General features: G+C 44.2%; 1 protein-coding gene and 1 pseudogene across 4 annotated transcripts in view; one reads left to right on the forward strand and one right to left on the reverse strand.

Annotated features, from left to right (window-relative positions):
- The window catches only part of Nmt (N-myristoyl transferase), a 68,821-nt gene that overhangs the window by 6,022 nt on the left and 37,937 nt on the right, over window positions 1-24,862 (reverse strand). For all 4 annotated transcript variants that reach the window (XM_065438682.2, XM_065438681.2, XM_065438684.2 and 1 more), the window contains exons 11-12: window positions 10,718-10,885; window positions 3,752-3,889 (exon numbers count right to left, since the gene is read on the reverse strand). In XM_065438682.2, coding sequence (XP_065294754.1) covers window positions 3,752-3,889; window positions 10,718-10,885 — 306 coding nt within the window. The remainder of the gene's footprint in view (window positions 1-3,751; window positions 3,890-10,717; window positions 10,886-24,862) is intronic.
- Window positions 19,301-24,660, forward strand: LOC135906987 (tigger transposable element-derived protein 4-like; annotated as a pseudogene).

The raw sequence follows: 24,862 nt of genomic DNA on the forward strand, positions 1-24,862 counted from the left end.
AAACCATATCACCTGATGCTGTCACTCTCTAGTAAGCACATGAAAAAAAAGAAGCAACTGAATCCAATTTGAATACTAAGGAGCAGTATGTATGTTTTTCAAAAAGAGAATAGAAGGCAGGGGTTAGTAAAATGCACAGCAAATAAAGTGTCTTCGAAAAAAATTGCAAATAGGGTCGGACATTATCAAATACGTACGAATAAAAAGGAGATGCATACAAAGGCAAATATTTTCTAATATGAGCTATTTCTATCAACTGATAGCAACCTCAGTCGGATGAGGCCTGAACTCTGTCACAATTGAGATTCTCTCTCAACAGCTCGTAAGTCAACCTCAACAGTCTTGACATACTCTCAGCCCGCGCACGACGCCCGAGTGTTGAGTTGCACTGCTTCAAAGGGTGTATTTTGGTTTGGATGAGGGACACCTGCGTCTTGGCATCAGCCAAAACTATACTTTTTGTGCTCAAGCTCTTTCAAAATGGCGGCAACAAGCTTCCTTTCTCGTTTATTCCTCAATGTGTAGGTCACTTCTGTTCTTGTCCGCCTTCCGCCACTCGTTCGCCCCAAGGACCATTTGAAGCATCTTGATCAGTTGCACAGTCCACGACTGATTTTTCGAGCTCCCTAGGGGCCGTGAGAACGTCCGAAAAATCGGCCAGTTGGAAAAAAATAAATGCGTGCCATTTACTGCCCTTAGGGGCTCAAACCGCCACAGGCACGTTCGAAAACGCTTCCGAAGGCCTGTCGGTACATATATTAGGCATACCTGTGCTCGTACTGTGACAGGAAATGCCGAGTGCCTGCGCGTATAATTAGGATATACATACTGTATTCCGTGGCAACAGCCCCTTCCCACGCTTGTTATGCTTCACTGCAATTCCTTTCCGTAAGCTTTACCGAGTACCATTCTTTACAGAGGCGAAGCTGACTTTCACGAACTGGCATTATGCAACGCACCGTGTTTTCCAAGTTTCTAAGCCAATCGCGAGGACCACAAAGGTGGAGTTCGTGCCATTGCTGACAGCAGCGAATTCTTTCAATAAAAAGTTCGGCACCCAATGGCAAGAAGCTTCATAGCGAACGTCGAAACAGCTAGGCCTAGCGTTGCCACAGTGGCGGAAACGGGTGCAAGCGGATCTGTGTGCGAGAGTGCCGGTTCGAGGCCGCGAAATAATCAAAACGGCAGCGGTGGCGCCTTTGATTAATGCCGTTTCGGACCTGCGGTCGCGGCAAAACGTCCGGAAAATCGGACGGCAAAGAGTTCTTGCGTCGGAAATTTCACACGTTCTGATACGTTGACACTATGGGGTACGAGGTGGCGCCGCGAAGTTGTCCAAATTATCGGGAATCCGGAAAGTCGCTCGTTGACTGTACACTGGCAACTCCTCCTGCCAACGACAGGGCGTCAAAGATGATTCATTACGATTTCTGTCTGCTACTCGAGCCAGCATTACCGTGACTTTCGACCATTTCAATAAAATTGCCGCTAATTTTCCCTGATAGAGGCCCAAATTCCCTGAGTTTTCCCCGACTTTTTCCAGACTACGGCTTTCCCGGTTGGTAGACACCCTGCACCACGTAACATTGCTGTACTGAGGCAAAGTTCGACTTTTAAAAACCGGCATTACACAATGCGTCGTGCTTTTCGTGCTTCGAAGCAAATTGCGAGGGCCACAAAGTGGAGTTGGTGCCACTGCTGACAGTGGCGAATCATTTCAATGAAAAACACGGCACAGAAAGGCAAGAAGCTTAGCAGCAAGCGTCGAAGCAGGTAGGCCTAGCGTTGCCGCAGCAGTGGCTACAGCTGCCAGCCGATCCGTGTGCGAGTGCTGGTTCAAGGCGGCAAGGTAATCAAAGTGGCGGCAATGATGGTGGCTTTGATTATTGCCCTTTCAAACCGATGGTCACAGCAGAAAGTATGGAAAATGGGACGGCGAAGGGTTCTTGCGTCCGAAATTTCAGATGTTCTTATACATTGACTCTATGGGGGACGTGGTGGTGCTGCAAAGCTGTCCGAATTATCAGGCGTCCGGAAAGTCTGTCATTGACGGTACACTGGCAACTTCTCCAGCGGACGACATGGCGTCAAAGAGGATTTGTTTAGATTCCTGTCTGTTACTCGAGCCAGCATTACCGTGACTTTCGTTCCTTTTCAATAAAATTACTGCTCATTTTCCCTGATAGAAGCAGAAATTCCCTGAGTTTTCCCCAGGTTTTCCCGGAGTATTTCCAGACTATTCAATATCCCTGAGAATTCCCTGTTTTCCCGGTCGGTAGACACCCTGATCAAGTATGCCGAATCTATAAATTCAGTCTTGTAGATACTTATATAAGGGCGTCTCTCCAGTGAACAATTCTTTGAAGTTACTCGAAGTTTCTTCAAGTGCAACTATTATTAAAGGTTACACACACACACACACACACACACACACACACACACACACACACACACACACACACACACACACACACACACACACACACACACACACACACACACACGCACGCAGTTATATCATAAGAAGCCGACAAACACTGACACCAAGGACAACATAGGGGAAATTACTTGTGCTTAATAAATGAAATGAAGAAATGATAAATTAATGGAAATTAAAGTGGATGAAAGAACAACTTGCCGCAGGTGGGAAACGATCCCACAACCTTCGCATTACGCGCGAGATGTTTTACCAATTGAGCTACTGCAGCGCCATTTCCCCATCCAATTATTTGGTTATTTATATTTCCTAGTAGAACCCTGGAAGTGTTAGCCAGCGCCACCACTCGCAAACTTCGTTGGCGGATGTGGAACATTTTTCCTGCCGCAGGCATCACGAGAACATGATCTTTTTTGGGTGAAGGCAACCGGCCAATAAACCCACACATGCTACCTAAAAGCATCAATGCTGCTGCATTTGAGACCCTCGTTATGTAATAAACAAGAAGTAAGGGGGTTAACCGAGGGGCCTGATTTTTATTAGTCATATCATAAGAAGCCAACAAACACATGAAACAAATGAAAATGATTTCATTTCCTTTCATTTATTAAGCACAAGTAATTTCCCCTATGTTGTCCTTAGTGTCAGCGTTTGTTAGCTTCTTATGATATGACTAATAAAAATCGGACCCCTCGGTCAGCCCCCTTACTTCTCATTGATATATACGATATATGCGAGGGGTTTGGAAAGCATTCGGAAAACAATTCTCCGTTCGCAGGACCGGCTGCGTTCAGTCTCTGTGCACTTTCATCACAAGGTATCACCCACACTGCTATTTCTAGAGCCTGTGAGGGTCGCCTCGATGACTGACCACGAAATAACAGCATAGGCAGTTATTTAAAATTATTTTTACCCGGATCAATCAAACACTTGAAACAGCCATGGGTGCTGTTGCATTTTCATGCTTATCTTGAATGGCGAGTCGTACTTGGTCTTGCGTCCATTCTGTTCGGGTCGAGGTCGTGAGTGATTTTGTAACATTCAAATCATGAATATCAGATTTGTGTCGGAGAGTGGTAAAAAATTTTGAACCTCTAAGGGTTAAACAAATGTAAGTGAAATGTTATTACCTTAGGAACTAATTGATCTACAGCAAAACTAATTGCACATGTGAAATCAGCACTGAAGTCTTTTAGGGCTGGTAAACATTATTTCAATAGCAATATCCCCCCTTAAATGCAATTAGTAAATTCGGTATGGTAACGTATGTGGACAAGGAATCTAAATTTCTGAGCATATCTGTGTTAGCCCCACCTTGTTGGGAGCCATCTCGGGGCACCTCCAGTTGTAGAGGTAGTACTGGAGGTTCCCATCTCCAATGCCAAACTTGAGCTTCTCCAGGAACTCTTTGTTATCCATCAGGTCCAGGGCATTGAAGACATCATAGCCATTCTGTAAAGGCAGCAGCATTCATGATGAAACATTATGTTACAATTTTTTAAAGACACAACTGCAGTGCCACAGCTCATCTAAGGAAGCTCCACATTTCTTCCTTCCAAAAATCTTAAGTAGGTAGTAACTTGGAGGCTTTTCATTGTACAGTCAATTCCTCTGATCTGACAGTAGCAGCAATATGATCACTGTGGACAGATTTGGACTTGTAAAAGCTGGCAGAATAGTTTTTCGACTAGAAAGACAAAACTGTTCATGCATTATAGTGGATCAACAGTAAACGACCAATTTTTTCGATGCCCGATAATTAGGACACCTATGCGGCACTGCCATGTACAGCATAGAGCCAATGCATAAAGACGTATGAAATTTTGGATGCTAAAACCCTTTGTCGTCCGATTTTTGAGACTTTTTGTCGTGAATAAGTCTGAAATGGCACTAATCGAAGCCACCACCACTGCCGTTTTGGTTACCTTGCAGCCCCTAACCAGCACACTTGTACACCAATCTGCTGGCAGCCATAGCCACCACTCCCACTGTAGTAATTTATGTTTGGTATGTGGTCATGCAGTCATTTTACACTGTTCTGCACTCTGCAACCAGCTGCTTCCTGCTGCTCAGTGCTGTTTTTCAATGAAAGGATTTGCAGCTGTCAGCAACGGCACCAATTCTTCCTTCATCACCCTCACCAATAGCTTCAATGTGTGAAAAGCATGGCAAAGGATTTAAAATGCATTGCAAAATGCCGATTCTCAAAAGTCAGCTTCTCCGCAATATAAGCTGTAAAGCTAAGCAATGTATTGCGGTGGGCCATACAAAGAGTGAGAAGAAGACACTGTCATGGGACATGGAATCTGTTGCTTAATTATACATGTGCACACCCATCGTTTCCTGTCATAGTATGAGCAGGCCTTCAGAGCTATTTTGGGGGTGGCTGTGACGATTTTAGCCCTTGACAGGAAAAGGCATGCATGAGTTTTTTCGAAGTGTCCGATTTTTTGGACGTTTTTGCAGTCCCCAGGCAGTCAGAAAAATTGGACTGACTGTATATCAATGCTGGAAGTCGTCTATAGGTTGCTTGCTTTCAATCACAATCGTTGACTACACTATTGCTGAATATTTCCAGGTAGTCCACACCAGTGACAATTTCTAACTCATAATTTCACACAAATATTGTGCATTTCAACTAATTTTGTGTTTCCCAACTAGGGCAACAAACAGAAGCAGAGACTGTATACACCTTTAGATACACAGGCATCACGCCAACCACATACATATTTTAAAAAGTTCCACTATTAATGCCTTAGCAGTACAAGTGTCAAAGTGGAAAAAAAAGTGTGTATGTGTGAAATGTGGGAAGCCGGTCAGGTGGTAGAGGTAGACAGGTGATGGGAGAACTGAAAAATGGGAGATGGGGACGTGCACGCATGTATGTGTATGTGTAATACAACTGACATAGTCTGTTCTGGTCTATCATCAATTGCAGGACGTGTGTCAAGTGAGCTTCTGAACACTTTGCAATGTGGTGAACATGGTTTAGATCATAGATCCAGGACCTCAAAGAAGTGTGGCATAATGCTAACACATTTCTCTCACACTTAACACTAAATTACCGCTGATTTTTTTTTTTCTGTGCTAACAAGACAACAAGGTCTGATAAAAAATTAAGGCCATTCTGCCCTGAAAAGGTGGGGGACCAGCGGAGTTGTAAACACTGCGGTAAGAAAACTTGTAGTAAAGACTTTATTAGCATCACTCATTGTCACTTAGTAACGACAATCACAATGGCTTTGTGGTCGCTATGATATACACTGATCGGCATATTCGCAACTACAAATCAATGTATGTATGCCGCTGGGTGGTTGGTTGGGCCAGATCGGTATAGCATCACAACGGATATGTCTGCAACATAAAATGTGTAAACCGCTTCCTTTTGGGTCCTGACATACACACGTTGAAATCACTGGCAACCACAGGGGTAGTGTCATCGCAACTAACCTACGCACAGCGAGTAGCCATGAACCTTACGGGGCTATGAGCATTGCATTTTTTGCTTGCTTGTAAGCCATTGCTTACGGTGGTATGAGCCACTGATGATGACCGTTTTCAACATTCTGTTCTCTATGTTCTATGCGTGATTAGAAAGAATGTAAGCACTATTTGCTTCACTTTGCTGAGTGCTTGTAGCCTTTGCCTTACAGGGATATGAGCCATTGCATTTTTTGCTTGCTTACGGGCGTATGAGCCATTGATGATTATAGTTTGTATGCAGACATAAAAATTCTATGGTACTCTAGCCATATACATCTCCACTGTAAAACTTGAAGTGATCAACAGCAGTTGAACAAAAGATTATCGCTTCTTTTTTGGAAAACTGGCCCACAATATTGACAACACCTGGTTACACATGAAGGTTCTTTTCCATTTTTGTCAACCACACTTCTTAAAGGAACAGGCAACAATACACATCCTTCGTCCTCACCCCTTGTTGTCACTACTAAGCACTCTTTTTCTTGAACATCTAGACTTCTCTGACTTTAGATGGCCACTTAATTTTGCTTTCCCATTGAAGGCAGGGGAGAGTAAGCTGTCAAACGCTGCCAAGGCAAGCAGTTGCTCCTTTAATGAAGACAAGTCTCCTTGTCAAAACATTGGATGCAGCGACTTCCTTTGTTCAACCACTTTATCATTATTATTTTTCAAGATTTTCCCAAGCTATCCTGGCTTAATGCCCTGACTGTCTTGTCTTGCAGCTTCACATGCGTTACGTAAATTGATAACTTAAACCACTGCTAGTGCTCCTTGAAATGTATTGACATACCCAAGAAGCTGTGTTGACTTTGACTACATTTCACTTTGATGTGGCCAAACTAATATAATTTAATGCCTGCAGCTCTAAGGGCACTTCCCTTTCAGTGTTTGCATTAATGTACTTCGACAATCTGTGGCATGGAGCAGAGTGTTTGAACATCGAAATTTTCTAATTGTCAATGTCAATGTCCGAAATATTGGGCAGTCTGAAAAAATGAACACATGCCTTGGCTCAAATTTCCACAGCTGACTTCCAGGAACCAGAACTGTGCTTCGAAGCCATTGGTGAGAATTACAAAGGCGAAGTCGGTACCATTGCTGACAGTGGCGAATTCTTTCAATGAAAAACATGGCACCGAACGGTAAGAAGGTTAATACTGAATGTTGAAGCAGGCATGTTTAGCATTGCCGCAGTAATGGCTATGGCCACCAGCATATGTGCGTACAAGAGCACCGGTTCGAGGCGGCAAGATAATGAAAATGGTGGCGGCGGTGGCTTTGATTAATGCCGCTTCGGGCCTGCGGTCACGGCAAAAAGTCCGGAAAATAGGATGGCGAAGGGTTCTTGGATCCGAAATTTCAGACATTCTTGTACATGACTCTTAGGGGTACGTGGTGGTGTCTCGAAGCCGTCCAAATTATCGGGCAAGTGCAAAAAATTGGTCGCTGACTGCATCTGAGAAAAACTAACTCCGAATATAAAATTAAATATAGAATATTTTCTTATTTCTAAACAAAGTAACAAAGTGAAATATAAAGTGTGCGTAGAGTCTGTGGAAGAAAAAGTAAACAAGTAGATAGATATTAAATTATTTGATATATGCATGTTTTACATTTGTACTTACACACCCAGCAAACTATACATATGAGAACTATATGAGAAAACTGGCTTCAACTATCTGGAGTACCATGATAATGAAGTAATGAAACAAGGGAACAGACCGATGCCAGATGCAGATAGACTGTCATGTTCATTAAACAAAAGAAGTCTGATACTACTGCACTTCAGATTGTTTTAGTGGTACACAAACACCGTAAAAGCCAAGTAAAATGTTTTACCAAAATCAAAACAACAAATTCACATACATCTTCAATGAACGAGTGCAGATTAGTCAGCAGGAGTTATCTTCCCTGTACAATGACAAAGGAACTGACACCTCTTAGTAACAACATTGGCCCTCCTCCACAAGGCTCATTCAGAACAGCCATCACTTGCATCAGTCCCCCTACCTCGAGTCAGAAGAATTGTTCAGAATCGTGAGTATTGAAACTCTTGGATAATGCTAAGAGGCTTCCCTGCAATCTGAAGTGTTCAGACTACATGCAACAGCATGCGCGTGCTGCCTCTATCCCCATAGACTGGCACTCGGTGCATGGAGGGCAAGTCCAATTAGCAAGCCTTCAGCAAGGTGGCCTTCACTGCACTTGCCTTTACTCCTGGCACTTTCTTCTTTCTCTGTCCATTACCTTAACGAACCCAGAAATTTCACAGGAAGCACACACAACACAATGCAAATGTTCATGGTGCTAACACAGACGACAAGTTCTGGAAGTGTGTCTACACGGTAGTGCGACACATGCTGCTGTGAAGCCACACTTCTGAGCAAAATTTTTACTGCTGTGAAGCTGCACCTCAAGGCCAAATTCGCATGTGAATGTGGTTAAAATTTTCAATCTCCAGTGAGAGTTATTCTTGGCAAAATATGGTTCTTGCAACAAGAGACGGGAGAAGCAGAAGGCGTGTGGTCGCATTGCAGAGATGGAGGTGCTGCCGCATGAGTTGGCATGCTGCTGAGAGCATGGTTGGCATTGCGAGTGCGGTATGTTTGAATTAAGCGAATGCTTATGTGTTCTAATTACCAGCAGTTTTCACACATTGAAATAGTATACATGACAGTAACACAGTCTCAGTTCAAATAAGCCACCAGTTTTAATTAAGCAGGTTCAAATTAACGACGTTCCACTTATGCAGTTAACCCTTAATATAACGAAATTTTTGAAATAATGAAGTGCTATTTAACTTTTCATAACCTCTTGGACACAGAACACCATGTATTTAGAACCTCAATTTAATGAAATTTCGCTTCTGCTGCAAAGGAATGCCGAGACAACAAATGAAAACTTCTGCAGAGGTAGATGGTTGCGATTTCTGGCGCATGTCTTGGCTGTGGCTGTAAGCACGGCTGAGTACATACACAGCTGCACACCCTGCTTTAGACATGATCTGCCTCGTATGCAAAGAGTGGGTGCGCTGGGATGGCGTGGCATCATGTAGGCTGTCTTACCGCGAGTTTAGTATTGGAGGTTGCATAATATAGAGTTTTGGCGACCCGCTAAAGTGAGAGGCGGACGAAGCATTCGCTCCCCCCTGCTGGCCAGTGACGCTATCAGCCGTGAGGGCAGAGTGCACATGAGAACGTGATTGGCTTCGCTTAATTGGTACTGCCGATGTGAAGATATCGTCGACGTGGCATAAAACAATATCACTCACCACCGACTTCTAAATTCATCAAAATGAACTGTTTTCATATTCAAATTTACTTTTTTCAACTTCCTGATAATTTAGAAACTTCTGCGGCCCCATTCTGCATAAGAAAAGTTGATCGGCAACTGCACTTATTTACACAAAAGGTTGAAATTCTATCCAACAAAATTTCAATATTATGATGCCAATTGCCAATTTTACCTACTTCATAATATTGAGGTTTAACGGTATATTTAATACCCTTCCTACTACAGCATTGAGCAGTTGTAAATAGCGCTTGTCTTCCCTTACTCTTGCAGTGCATGTGTCTGTTATTGGGCTAATTCTTCGCATTAGCCATGCTATGCCTGAAACAAGCCACGAGAATCGCACGCGATCAACCCATTTACAGTTTGTAACTAATGCACACAGTGAACCCATTCCAAAATAATTGCAGGGTCTCTTAAGATCTCTCTTAAGAGGTGAACGGCAAAAGCCTACTCAAATACAATTTGTCATATTGGTCATTTCCTAGTCATTTCGGTCAATATTTGTCATTACTGATTATTACTAAGCATTTTTAGTCATTTCTAATCAATTGTGGTCGTTACAATGCGTCATTAGTAGTCATTAAAAGTAGTTTCAGTCATTATTAGGCATTACTGGTCATTACTAAGCATTTTTAATGATTTCGAATCAATTTTAGTTGTTACAAGTTGTCGTTAGACATATTGGTCATTTCGTAGTCATTACAAATCATTTCAGTCATTGTTAGTCATTACTGCTCACTAGTAGCATTTTTAGTCATCTGTAATTAATTGTGGTCATTACAAGCCATCGTTAGACATGTTGGTTATTTTGTAGTCATTGGTAGTGATTACAAGTCATTAGTAGTCATTTCTAATCAATTGTGGTCATTACAAGCCACCGTTAGACATATAGGTCATTTCAGAGTCGTTAGTAGTCATTGTTAATCATTACTAGTCATTAACCTCTACCAATGTCTATTATAACATTATCATTCCTTTAACTGTCACTATCAATCATTTTTCATTCTTTAACCTCTCTTCATATGGCATGAAGACGCTTCAGCGCTTCCGGTGGTCAGGTTTGCTGACACAAACTTCACCATGAGCCTAGAAAGGCTTTCAACTTAATAATTTACCAGGCCTCAGAACTTCAATTAGGTGTCGGCTCAAAACTAAGGACAGCAAAAAGCTGTGAAGACAGCAGAGTGCCCAAGAAGCTCATGCAATGACTATTAGCATGGAAAGATCAGTCATTACCCCAATGGCCATCAAGGCTGCCTGCATAACACCACCTACTCAAACGAAATGGATGCCAGATGCATTTAATGATATTTGAAAGGCATTTATGACATTTTTTTAAGCATTTCTACAGCCGTCCCCCTACTTTCGTTGAATGGACTTGGTTGTACATTAATCCATTTGTGACCCATTTATTTTATATATTTTTTATGTGTTTGTTATACCCAGCTGCTACGCTCCATCGAAGTGAGAGCAGCAGTATTGAAAACAAGCAATACTACTCACAGTCTTGGTGATGACGAGGGCATCCTGCATGAGGTCTACCAGGGGGACAGAGGTGGCCACACTGTAGAAAGCGTAGGCTGCCCGCAGCACCTTGTGTACCGTGTGGTGCATCACTGTGGATGGTAGCGAGTAGAAACTCACAAAGTCCGTCAACATCTGGTTCTCCCCCTGTAACATGTGTGAAGTCCAGGCACCACACTTCATACCTATAGCTTGGACAGTCACCTTCAAGTTCACCTGTTACAACACGCCCCTTCTACACTCTTCGTTGTTTTGTTTTGCTTGTCAACATTTGTCTGAATTTGGTGGCGCTGGTAGTTTCATTCTTTAACTTGTTCAGTCAAAAGTAGAGAGTTATGACCCCCAGATAATTGTCTACTCTAGCTGTTTTTGTGCAGCTGCGCTGGCTGACAGGCTTGGCGTACGACGATGGGACTAGCACTATATGCCCAAAGCTTTGGTCAGCCTCCAAAGAAAGTATGTTTTGTGCAAGGGTGCAATTGTGACACCCGTACGACTGACCTTAGCCTGCATTGCTTTCCACGGTGAAAGCTCAAAATGGCCATAGAGTCAAATTGCAGGGTATTTGGAAATACAGCTCTAATGGCAGGCCACCAAACAAATTTTACGCCTTTGAAAACAAAAATGACGTGGCTTCTGTTCTTAACAGATATGGCGTCACATTATTTGTCTTCCGTAGGAAGTGTCTGCTCATCAGTCAGATGGCACTAAGCCCCATGAACTGCCGACGAACCACCATGTTTTGAATGTGTGGGCTTCAATGGAAGCTTCGCTACCAGGTATATTTAGCACCTTGGGTCTAGTCCAGAATGACAGCTCTGCCGCAGTTTCATACATTGAAATGGCACAATTGTCACGTAGTAGTGACGGTGAAGAAGGCAGCCAAACTGTCATTATAGAAACTAGCGTTTTATTGGGCGAACTTATGCCCTCAAAAGGAGGCTACACTCAAAGAACAACGATAGCAGCCAACACACTCGGTGATCGTCGAAAATCTGATCAGCGAGTCAAGCACATTGGCTTTTATACATAAGTCGTCAAATGTTCCAGAGTAATCGCTGGGATCCGCGTGCCTTCCACAAAGTTCCACATTATTCTGGTCGCGCACACATGCAATCAGATTACACAAGGTTCGGTCACAGACAACGGACGGAAGCATCAATAATGTTCCAGAAACTTCTGATACATGCAGGCGCGTCCTGCGCTGTGCGATAACATATGTTAGGCAGTGAAACGTGCCGCCTGATGAAGACAAACAAGTACACATGTCACAATGCTATATAAGTGCAACTATACATATATGGTATAAGACAGCAGTAATATACAGAGAAGCTCAGGTATGCTGCTTGTGATTACAGTGCATCAGCAATAGACTTTTGTGATTACAGCATCAGCAGTAAGTTGAAGGATGTCATTACAGTATCACACTTATTAGTTCACAACATTGAAGGGTGACAATTGGAAGAATGCCCTATATTTCTGTAGGTTAAAGGGTAAATAATAAAATAAATAAATAAAATAAATTAAAAGTAGGTGGTTGTATGTCAGTAAATTCAGGTTTCTGCTGCGAGCGGCTTTTTTCCTTTCAAGCCCACTTCAATAGGTCTGCCACATGTCCACCATGCAGGGCTATGTGTTCTTATTATGATCAGAAAACAACAGCTTCAGCCAGTTGCTGTTCAGAATTGAGCTCTTCCAGCAGCTGCCAGGGCTCGACAGTAAGGAAGACCTTACTCAGGATTGGGTACCAGAAGTTCGCCGCAACAACACAGGAGGATGCAGAAGTGGTGAAACTGGAAGCTATGCTATGTTGAGCATAAAGTCCAGGGGAAAAAAAAAACAAAGAATGAACATTTGCTGCCACAGAGGGAGAGTTTATGTTTGCCTGGTGAAGTCGAAGAACAGCTTCACTGCATGGCCAGAGCATCAAAAAGGCTGTTTTGGCATTTAGTAGCCAAATAACAGTTGTATGCTGATTATTTCTATTACAGAAGTGCCCTTGGGACATTTCTTTTTGCGAAATACATCCTGTGAAATATTTTTTTATTTTTGTTTTGTTTTCCAGCACACTACCTTTGGACAGAAATGCAGAAACTTCTGCAAGCAAACAAGGGTTTCTAGGGCAATGGTGGAAAGTGACCACTAAACAGTTTGCCAAGAAAAAAAATCACTGAGTGACAGAGTGACAATAGTCACTCTGAATTGCCTTTCTATGGAGGAATGGCCAGCATGTCTTGTCACATGGCCCATCACTAGACAGTTTCTTTTGAGAACAAGTCTCAGGGTTGTGGCTCTTTGCAGCCCGTTCAGCACAGCACTGATAGAGCACAACATGCGATTATGTTCAGAGAGTGAGCCCCTGTGAAAAACATTTAACCGAACCATCCACAACTATCCACAACTACGCCTCCTGCAAAGCAGAGGTCTTATTTCAGTAGACTGTGCAAGACTTACAAGAAGTACAGTTTTTATCAAACATATTGTTACGCATGAAGAAAACGAAGACCGGTGAACGTGCTTGCGGACCCGAGTGGGGGAAGGAAGAAGAGAACGACGCTGAGTGGATCAACCAGCTGACTGCTCTTGCGCTCACCTTTGCGACTTAAAGTAAACGGTCCCCTTCATCCGTAAGGGTCATAAATGGTCTCCTTTGCGCGTGACAATATATAGGCTACATTGCCTGCAACAGTGAGGCTGACTACCGGCTGTTTAGGAAAGTTTCTATGGTATGCCGTAAGTTCTATACCTTGGGAAATGAAAAGGACTCTCGTACTCACCAACCAGAGTTCTGGAGTGTCAAGAGCGCCACGGGAACCGCACCACACAGCGAACAGACAATACGGTGAAAGTGCGGAGAAGCTCCTATATTTTTGACAAAGACTGTACATACCGATACTATGAGCTCAACCATAGCCTCCTATATCTTTAATGCCGGCCAAGAGCATGGGAGCAAATGTTCCACTGTGGCGGCACCACATTCTCAGTAATTTTATACCTGTTGCTGCTAGAGCATGGATAACTTTAACTGGGTGCTGCTGCCTCTGTATGGCGACTCTTTAGCTCGTTCATGGCATGCAATGAAAAATAGTTGACGTAATCCTAACCATGCTCCATAAAGTGTGACCAACCCACTGGGAGAGTGGTGCCTGTATAGTGTTTGATAGAGCAGCAGTTGTCTATATACACATGACGCACAGTGTTATCACTGTGCACCCCTGTGTGCTGGGTAGTTTTGCCCTTCTCTTTCCCTTCTAAAAAGTAGAAAAGGCCGCGCTGAATAAACTGTGACACTCTTTGTTGCATTGAAGTCGTCTAGTATGTGTCCCTGAAGGCCACTGCACAAAACATGGTGTCAGAAGTCCGTGCTCACGTCTGAGCCACAAGGAAACACCGACCATTCATTAGCCAAGGCATGGACTTCTTTAAACCACCGGAACGCCTTCGCCTGGAGGGCGACATCAGCAAAAGATGGCAACTTTTTAAGCAGAAATTAGAACTGTTCCTTACAGCTTCGGATACCGGCGGGAAGCCTTGGACAGAGTCGACGAAAGTTGCATTGGTACTCAGGTTGGCTGGTGACGAAGCTTCAAGGTTTACAACAGCTTCAGCTTCACTGGGGCTGAGTCCAAGGACGATTTCGAGACGGTGGTTGGAAAATTTGATGAGTATTGCGAGTCCCAGCTCAATAAGTCCATGAGCACTTCGTGTTCGATTAACACATCCAAGCCGAGGGTGAGCCGAACAGTTCATGTGAGATTTGAGAAGACTCGCTCAGTAATGCAACTATGGCACGATATCAGAATCTATGATTCAAGACCAGATTGTGTACAGCACAAGCGATGAAAAGGTCCGGGAGAAGCTGCTTTGGGACTAAGGATTGACCTTACCACAGCCGAACAAGTCTGCAAGGCAGCGGAACTAGCCGCTGCACAGAAAGAGGTCTGGACATAATAAAGACAGGTCGACCCAGTAAAAGCGAGCTGGGCCATTCACGAATGTCGGACAGAATTCCGGTGCAGCTGATGTGGACACGTACATGGCCCCACAGAGCTGCCTCGCAATGGGAAGCATTTGCAGATAGTGTGGTGGCGAAAACCAGTTTGCGGTGCGCTGCAAGAGTGCCAAGCAAGTTTCTGAAGTCAGAAGCGATGACCATGATGACGATAATTTTCAGATTCTCAACGTGTAAAACAAAACGCACAAGCATGACTGGATGGCTCCTGTGCAAGTTGATAACACGCCAGTTTACCTCAAGGTGGATACCGATGCCCAAGCAAACCTGCTGCCTTATGGAAAGACTACCACCAAAAGCACAGCACAAAGCCAGCAACTTGGTGCTTCGCTCCTACAATGGAGCAGTCATCAAACACCTGGGAATTGCGACGCTAAAAACCAGAGTAGGTGACGAAGTCGCGGACATCGACCTTTTCATTGTGAAAAAAGGGAATCAAGCCATCCTGGGGCTGCACGCCAGCGAGGGTCTGGGACTGTTCACACACTCTGTGAGTGCGGTAACGAACAGCAGCAAGCAACTAGTACAACGTGTCCAGGGTTGTGTCAAGTGTGCATACAGGATGGTATTACGAGAGGGTGCAATTCCAAGCGTGCAAACGCCGAGACGCGTGCCTCTCGCGCTCCAAAAGCCCCTTAAAGAGGAGCTCGAAAGAATGCTGAAGGCAGGCATCATCGCCAAAGTAGAGGAGCCCACGGACTGGGTAAGTCCTTTGGTTATAATCCCCCAAAAATATTGCCAAGGATCTGCATGAACCCCCAATAATTAATGAGTGCCTGAAGCGCGAGCATTATGAGATGCCGCAGCACGAAGATAACGAGGCAGAGCTTGCAGTCGTAAAATTTGTTTCGCGTTTGGGCGCAAACTCTCGTTTCCACCAGATTCCGCTGCACGATGAAACGTCAAGAATATGTACATTTGCCACACCCTTCGGTTGTTATCGTTTCCTTCGACTACCGTTCGGAATCGCGTTAGCCACTGAGGTCTTTCAGAAGATGTTGAACTAGATTTTCGACGGTATTCCAGGCGCGCAAGTGTACATGGACGACATGCTGATATGGTGTCATGTTGATAAGGAGGGCACTCCCGCCCCTCGTTAAAGGGGGGGGAAGGCAAAGTATGTCATTTGACCCCCCCCTTGAAAGTTGGCACAAGCACATTCGGCTGCACGCTGGAAAGTCCATTAAAACTACAGCCAATGCTAAATTTTCTTTCTTAGAGTGACCACATAAGTAATGCTTTTCTTTACTACTCATACCCCTGCTTAGATGACGATGATCGTCTTTTGTGCTTTCTCGGGACTCCCTATAGCGGACGACGTGCGGGATTCCCCATACAGGCTCGCATTACGGATAACACTTAGCGCTGGGCAGTTCCCGCACTAACACACTGTCAGCTTGCGAAACTTGCATCATGCCCAGTTTTTTGGGACCGCTATATCCGTATTCTGAAACACTATCAGCTTGTTACATTTAATGCGCTGGTGACAGCGAGATCTGGATAAAGTATTACAATAAGCCGCGCCCAACGACTGGTGTGCCTTACGTACTGAAATTATTGGATTATCAAATGCTGGAACTATATCATCTTTCTCTATTGCAGTGTTGCAGTCACAGTATCTTATCACCATCACAAATATAATCAAACCTCTAACAGGTATAACTGTCGAATTTCATTGTTTGATAACGACTTATCGTACATATGCTCGTGAAAATGGCCTTGGTCGAATTTGCAAAGCCATTTCAATACCAACAGAACACTGACTTGAATTTTTTCTAAATACATGTGTCACTTCCGACTGACGATTTCATTTTTAGGCTGTTTCTAAATAAGAGCTACACTACTGTTTCCCGAAAGGAGTAAATACAGCAGATATCTTGTATTTTGAAAAAATGAAGGCCACTTTTTGGTGATGTGTACCGAAAATTTGCACTGTGTAAGTTGCTTATGTACTCTGAAAACAGTAACTAACTGGTCACTTTATCCGAATTATGATCGACTGTCGATAAATGTGTCAAATATACATAATTTTATCCCAAGGTGATGGAGACTCCATATAGAAAGCAAGTCAAGGTGGGAGAATTACTCTGTGCATTTTACAGTGACCCACCATAATTATATAGTAACTTAATATTAATTTATTGTACAGACAGTCATGCTACGTTTCTTCATTAAGTATACTAAATCACCCGCTCGAAGTACATGCACAGGTTAACTATTAGGCACAAGCATTACAACAAGGGAAGAAATAATCTTTCGCGGTCACTACCGAAACGCCCAGCTTCAAACGTCCCGTAAAAGACGGTAGTGCCTTCATGAAAGCAGTCGCGTAATTTGATGCATTTCACTCAGAAGTGAAATGAGTGCACTTTAAGAAAGCAGATTGTTAAATTTACTCAAAGCTTAATGTTCATTGTCTATTCCTTGCAACCACTGCACAATAATGACAAAAATAGGTCGTGTTCACAAATGTGTAAGCCGTGACTGAAGGGGATATCACGAAATTCGTAGTTTGCTTCTCCGGTGTCTTGGACGAGCTAAAACAAGGCATCTTGTTTAAATCTAGGGAAAATTAGGGGCACGGTATGGATAAGGTGTAGGCAATGTTCTAAATGGGTGGGTTAAATGCGAATTTTGGAGTGGAATATGTATGCAAGTGGTTCATAGCGTTATTACCATATTTACACGATTGCAAGCTGACCTATTTTTTTTTAATTTGAAAATCTGAAGTGGGAGGGTCGACTTACAATCAAAACCAAAACATGGCACTGCCAGAAAAGCGGGACCGACGAGATATCAGGGGAGCTACAACGTAGTTAGAATTGTATGTTTGCTCTATGGCCCTACCCGTAGTTTTCGCTATCCCACGCGTTGGATCGCTTTTCGGAAGGGTTTTTCAACATTTTTTAGACTTTTACAGTGCACACAACACTCATGGGGGGGGGGGGGGGAGGGGGATGTCGACAGTTGATAGAAGTGCCGCTGTTCCATTCGCGGTGGCACCCCAGAACGGCAGCGCTTGCAGGGAGTACCGATAGTTGATGGAAGAGCAGCCATCGCTCACATGTTTTTAGTTCCCTGTAGCTCTTAGTTTGATGCGTTCAACTCGACTGCCAGCTATGTGCTACTTCCATGCTTCTGCAGTCGTCATGAGTGCTCCAGGCCCACTAAACATTCCGCCCTCATTCACAGCAGCGTTAGAGAAGGCGGCCATCCTTTACACCAAAGAAACAAATCACTGCGCAGCGGGCCGCAAGTTTGATGTTTCTGAACGGGTTGTGTGAGAGTGGCGACTGCAGTGAAACTAAATTTTCACCTGTGACGTCAAGCGAAGAAGTTCTCACGGGCCAAAGTTGGGATGCTTTCCGGAGCTGTAGGCTAAGCTTGTGAGGTACATCGCCGAAATGTGTGATCGGTCCCTGCCACTGAAGTGCGCCATGGTCATGAAACAAGCCCGGATCTTTGCCTTTTAAGGACCTGCTCGGCTGTGAGTACGAGTGGCTGGCTGCAGAAGACCGTGAACTTACGCCAATTGGACCTGTCAAAAGAGCCTCCCGGATGGCTGCGTGTGGTTGGGTGCATTCTGCGTGGGCTGCTGTTCCACAAGATGTCGTAGTGCGGTCGTTTGTTAAATGTGGAATTTCGCTGGACGAGGACTCACTGTGGGACCGTAGCAGCGATGACGATGGCAGCATTAGTGAGGACGATGGCACAAGTGAAGACGAGTAGTCCAGTGACCACGTCGGCTACTAATAAATTTTCTTTATGGAATGCACCCTTGGGAATGCTTTTTTTTTTGTTCCTGTCACACGATATGGGGGGGTCAACTTACAATCGTGTAAATACGGTAGTTTGTTTTACAAGTGGTGTAAGACTTACACAGTTGAGCTGGCATAATTACAAACACTGAGGCCAAATTTTGCGAACATAAGGAGAACAATACGCCAAGTTCATATGCGATGATAAACACGTGTTGATCAAATACAGCGTAAAAAAAGAACAAATTTTGTTAGCAAGTTTCCGAAAGTATCCCGCTATTGCTACAGTGCAGTCCACTTATAACGATACCACATATAACGATATATTGGTTATAACGATGGGTTGACATGAGAGTCATTTTATGCATTAGGTCTATGGGGAAAAAAAACATTTATAACGATAGGTTATTCACTGCATATCGGATAAAACAATCAAAATTTTGCTGTACGGATGGCTTTTTCCATGCAAAATAATCGGAACATTTGCGTTCCTTAGTTCCCTGAAATGAACGATGTCGAGACGAGACGATATTTACCTCCGTAAGTTCGTATCTGCCGCCATTACCACGCTGCGCGTCCCAACATTACTAGGCGCGTCCCGCCTCGCCTGCGCACCGGAGAGTACCTGAGTAGGCGCAGCGCGCCACAAGATGGCACTAGCTGCTTCATGCGCGTCGGCCACAGTCGCTCCGAAACAGAAAGAAAAAAAAAGTATCTCAGTCTCTCTCTCTCGCGATAGCAGGCTGACGCCACCAAAGCAGCGTGCAACCAACGATACAACCCAGTTCGAAGATGGTGCCGACAAAGCGCAAAGCTGTGTCGCTTGACACGAAGATGGATATTTTGCAGGACTCTCGACGCGGCTTCAAGGTGAGCGCCCTCGTGAAGAAGTATGAGCTCGCCCAGTCGACGATATCAACAATCTTGAAAACCGGGAGCACCGCGATTGTGAAGGCAGGAGCTATCAGCGGCCATGCCGATCAGCGGAAAAGGGTTAGAGACCCCTTGTACGCCGATGTTGAAGAGGCGCTTTACCAGTGGTTCATCACAACCCGCGCGCATAATGTGCCTATTAGTGGGCCAATACTTGCCACCAAAGCGAAAAACTTCGCTTTTCTTCTGGGATGCCCAAATTTTGAGCCTGGGGGAGGCTGGATTCAGTGCTTTAAAGAGCGGCACGAAATCGTCTACAAAAACGTGGTAGGGGAAGCGGCGTCTTTGGACACAGAGGCAAAGCAGCAGTGGCTGCAGACAAAGCTGCCCGGCGTGCTGGAGCGCTATGTGGAGAAGGACATACATAACTGCGACGAAACTGCTGTTTTTTCAAATGTTCCCGTTGAAGACTCGCGCTCTTAAAGGAGATTGATGTCCCGGCGGGAAGCACTTGAAACTTAGGGTGACCGTGTTGCTGTGCGTTAGCATGGACGGGAGCCATCGTCTCAAGCCTTTCATGATCGGGCGATCAAAGAAGGCAGTGTGTTTTAAGAATCAGCACATCCCGGTCCGCTATCGGAGCAATAAGAAGACGTGGATGACCCGCGACCTGTTCGAAGAATGGCTGCTCAAGTTCGACAGTATAATTGAAGGCCAAGGAAGAAAAGTAGTGTTGCTACTTGACAACTGTAGCGCACACAGCGTTAACCCGAAGCTAACATCTGTCGAATTGATGTTTCTGCCTCCGAATACTACGGCAGGCCTGCAGCTGTTGGACGCCAGCGTGATTGCCAACTTTAAAGTCCTGTATCAGCGGCGCATGCTGGAGTGGCTAATTTTAGACATTGACTGCGCAGCTCCTGGCACGTCGGGTCATGCAGACGGGCCCCCTGACCTGAAGATCAGCCTTTTGAAAGCCGTGCACTTCATTTATGGTGCATGGTATGAAGTAAAGCAGTCAACCATATACAACTGCTTCAAAAAGGCGGGCTTTGTGTGTCAGGACGAACTTCCCCAACTTAGTGAGACCACGACCTACTGAACTCCATACCTGCACAGATCTCCCTCCTCCAGCATGCCTGGTCTAGTTCGCCCCTTTTGCCGCTAGGGAAAGAACGTACAAGCAGAGTGGCGCCGGTTATAACCTGTTCACTGTCATCTGCTTCTGCGATCTGTTCAGCGCTTGTCTTGCCATTTCGGCAAGCACAAAGCGCTTGTATTGGCGGTAAATGAATAAATTCACAAATATACAAAAGAAGACATATTTGCGAATGTTTGAATAGTGAAACTAGAAGAGGAGGAGCGGTGCAAGAAATGTAAACAACAACCATAGGTGGCCGCTGCAATGCTAGATCGACGGCATAAATTTCCCTTTCCTAGCCTCCTTAAGAGACTGGAAAAATTGTTTAAAAAGATTCATAAGATAATCTAGCTTTTTTTAGTTGATTACAGACAGCCTAATGTCGTAGATGACATTAAGATTTACTGCTGGGTGCCGTAGTGAAAGGCAGATGATCTGGTAAAAGTAAAAGTATTCACGAGTAAGTCCTCTGCCCTATATGTGCAACAGGTTGATCGATTCTATTTCAAGGAAAGGTGAGCATATCTTGTTTTTATTGCCATTGGATGTCTAGCTCAGTAGAAAGCTTGCAAAAAATTAAGCGATCCCAGTGCTCTAAAACATGCTGCACTGCAGGCCTTAAATCGTGTCACGGAACTCTTTTCAAACTGCAAAGCTAGCTTTTCTGCGTGGTACGGCGGCAGCATAACGGTAGTGCTTAAGATACGTACGCAGTGAAGCTGTGTGCGTAATTCACTTTTTGAACTCGCAAAGCATTCACAGACAACTTTTAAGAGTTAAAATGAGTGGTAATCGTTCTGTCGTCGAACCTTACGGTGGCTTCAAGTTTCTAAAGAGCGCAGAAGCGAATTTTACAATGTGTACTATGAAACTGTTGTGTACGTTGCGAACTCTATACACAATGTGATTTATAATAATCTGTTTGAAGAAAGCAATAGGAGCGGCTATTTAACGCTATTTTAGAGAGCAGCGGACTACACGCTCCGATATTTTTTAAGTTCGGGCAGTCAACTTTTGGAGCCAAGTGACCGATCAAAGCCTTGTGACATCACTGTCACTGTGTTAGCAAAAATCATCAGCTAGAGAAGCAGTTCGTCACAACACAACAGCTGCCGTACTAATTACAACACCGCACAGCCGCCCACCGCGTAGCAGAACAGGTTATAAAAGCACCACCTACGGTCGTCGGTTGAATGAAAGTGGGCGCAAGCTCCTCCCATAGAAACCGGATATCTGTGCAGGTCTGGAGTTCCAGTAGGTCGTGACTGAGACCAACACGGTGGAAGCCGCTGACATAACCGAGCTCTGGGAGCTCGTTCCTACTGGTGACACAGGTGGTACGTCGATGGAGGAGTTTTTGACTGCAGACAGTGCTGCCTCGTTCTGCGATGAGGTCACCGACGAGGCGATCGCCGAAGATGTGCTGTCTCGACAGACGGCAAAGTTGTGCGACGGTGACGACGGCAGAAGCGACAGTGACAATGAGTTCGGAGCTGCAAAGGTACGTTCCGCATTTTTTCTTTTCTTTTTTTATAACTGCAGTCCAGATATAGCGATCATCGGTTATAACGATCATATTTTTCGTCTTTCTCGATATCGTTATAAGTGGACTGCACTGTATTAGTTAGGTTTCCCGATGTCCCAAGAGAATTCTGTGTTTCAGATATTTTTTACTTTGAAGGAATAGGCAGCAGTGCAATGTGTCGCATAGTTTTAATCTTTCTGGCTTATTTAGAAGCATTATGAATAATTACTGAACCCTGAATAGCCCCGTAAGCATTTGGTAGCTAGTGGTTCTCAACAGATTCGCTGGACATCGTCTGTGGCAGGGCCGGGATGGCGATTCAGTTTTTTTGGGTGTGAATATTGCAAGTAAGTTACGTTGATTGTATGTCGTTGCATATAACCTCGACAATACTATTACCTAAACTAGCGATACACTTATGCTGTAGGCTTAAACAGATAGTACAATTCTTTGATGAAATATTCAAATTACTTGTTTACATCGTGTCTAACTTAGTACTTACCATATGCCTCTTATTTTAGTTTATATTAAATTATTTACTCTTATGTATCTATGTATTTGTTGGTTTTTTTTGTAATGTTTTCAACATTTGTACCGTCCTGCCAAAATCCCCGAAGTGGGATTGCAGTATCAATAAATAAAATACATTTTTTTTTTAAAGCAAATGTGCATTTTTTATGTGCGCTGTACTGCTGCTACTGGGTGGGGTCCGAAAGCACTGTGGGGAATTGATTGCCTTTTGCCTCTGCATCATCTTTAGATTTTGTATAGTTGCAAGAGATAAATGCCAATTCAGATCATTTTTTGGACGTCGATAGTTCACCATCTGTGATTAATAGATAGGTCCCTTCTCTTTGTGTTAAATATAAACATAACTGACAATAGCCTTTCCAGGCTATTTCAATTATTGTAATAGTAATTCATAACACACACACACACACAAGGAAAAGCTCTGTAGGTCCGGTGCATAGGTAGTTGAGGAAATGAAGGGGCACTCTTATGAAAATTGCATGTTTAATGGTTCAACGTTTTGGCATGGCATGGCCTTCGTCAGAATATAACCATATATATAGACTGTCTGCGGTTTGCCCCTCCCACTCTAGAAATAGTTGGTACGCCACTGAACCGGTCGGATTATACTTCACACGTATTGACAGACGCTCAAAAAAGGCATTCACAGATTGCAAAAGAAGCAATGGCTGTTGTAGTTGGATGTGAAAAGTTTCACTACTTTGTGCACGGATGTCATGTTATCCTTGAAACTGATCATCGTCCATTAGTGGCAATCTCAAAGAAAGCTATTGGGGAAATGCCACCTAGACTGCAGCGTTTTTTTCTATGTTTAATGAAATACGAGTTTTGACAGCAGTTCCTTTTAGGAAAACAGCTGGTCCTCGCAGATATGCTTTCACAGGCTTCAGTCAGCCAGCCGGAGAAGGACGGATCATACAAGGACGTTGAAGTACACGCAGTAAGTGCGGTTTCTTCATTAGTAGGTGAAGGGATGCAAGAAAAATGACCAAATGAAGCCAGGAACGACTGTAACTTGAACGTTACGGAGCATCTGGCAAGAAATGAACCAGTGGAAGGAGAGCTAAGACCCTTCGCAGCTGAGCTATCTGTCATAAATGGGGTGGTGTTTAAAGCCAACAAAATAATGATACCGTTCAGTATGTGACGCAAAATGCTGAGCAGGATCCATGACGGCCACATGGGAATAAACAAACGTAAGGCACGAGCGCGTCATCTAGTGCCATGGCCAGGTTCATATTCAGGTATTGATCGTGAAATCGCAAGATGCGAAGTCTGCCAGATGCATGCTTACAAACAATAGCACGAGCCTCTCATTATACAACCGACACCCGCTCAGCCATGGAATCGCGTCGGCGTAATATTTTACAGTTTGCCAGGAAATCGTACTTGTGCGCAAACGACACGCATTCCAACTTTCTGGAAGTGGGACTACTGCATGACACATCTTCTGTTACAACGATCGAAAGGCTATGTGCAATCTTTTCTAGGTATGGCATACCGCTAGAAGTATGCACCGACAATGGCTCACAATTTGCAAGCTGAGAGTTCTCTAGTTTTGCAAGAGTACGACTTCAAGCACACAACCTCGAGTCCAAGGTTTCCACAATCTAATGGCTAGCCGAAAAAGGCGTGCAAATAGTTAAAAGAATTCATTAAAAAAAAAACGATGGAAGGAAAAAATGACTTGGATGGGTCTCCTCAGCTACATGTCCAGCCCGCTGGAAGACGGAAGGTCTCCAGGGGAGTTATTTCAAGGTCGGCCATTGAGGATGCCCCTACCTGACTTCAACGAGGTGCCACGAAGAGCAGTGCTGATACATGAGCAGGCAAAGTCAAAGCGTTGATGTCTTCTGCCTATGACCTCGGGGCAAGTGGGCGAGTTCGGGGGAACATGTGGGAAACAAAAGCTAAAGTTCTGAACATGCCGCAACCAGAACTATATTTGGTTGTTACAGAGAAGGGCAACGTTCTGCAGCCAAACCGTCAACACCTCTTGAAAAGATGCAGGCATTTGACAACACGGAAGACTCTTCAGATGAAGAGAGCTGCAGTGAGGAACGCCCCAACCGCCTTCAATGAACCATGGTTTGTGCAGCATCAGAGACCAAAAGTCCTGGCCCCCGATGGTCTACCCGAAACCGAAGACCACCGCAGAGACTGGGTTACGACGGCAACTTTGTTGTGCCCTAAACAGCTTACCAAGATTTGGTTGTACTTTGAATGATGCATTTTTGGTTGTTATTTACATTATAAAGAATGGAGGATGTATCATATTTGATGA

This window comes from Dermacentor albipictus, chromosome 1 (assembly GCF_038994185.2).
Source record: "Dermacentor albipictus isolate Rhodes 1998 colony chromosome 1, USDA_Dalb.pri_finalv2, whole genome shotgun sequence".
Lineage (NCBI taxonomy): Eukaryota > Metazoa > Arthropoda > Arachnida > Ixodida > Ixodidae > Dermacentor > Dermacentor albipictus.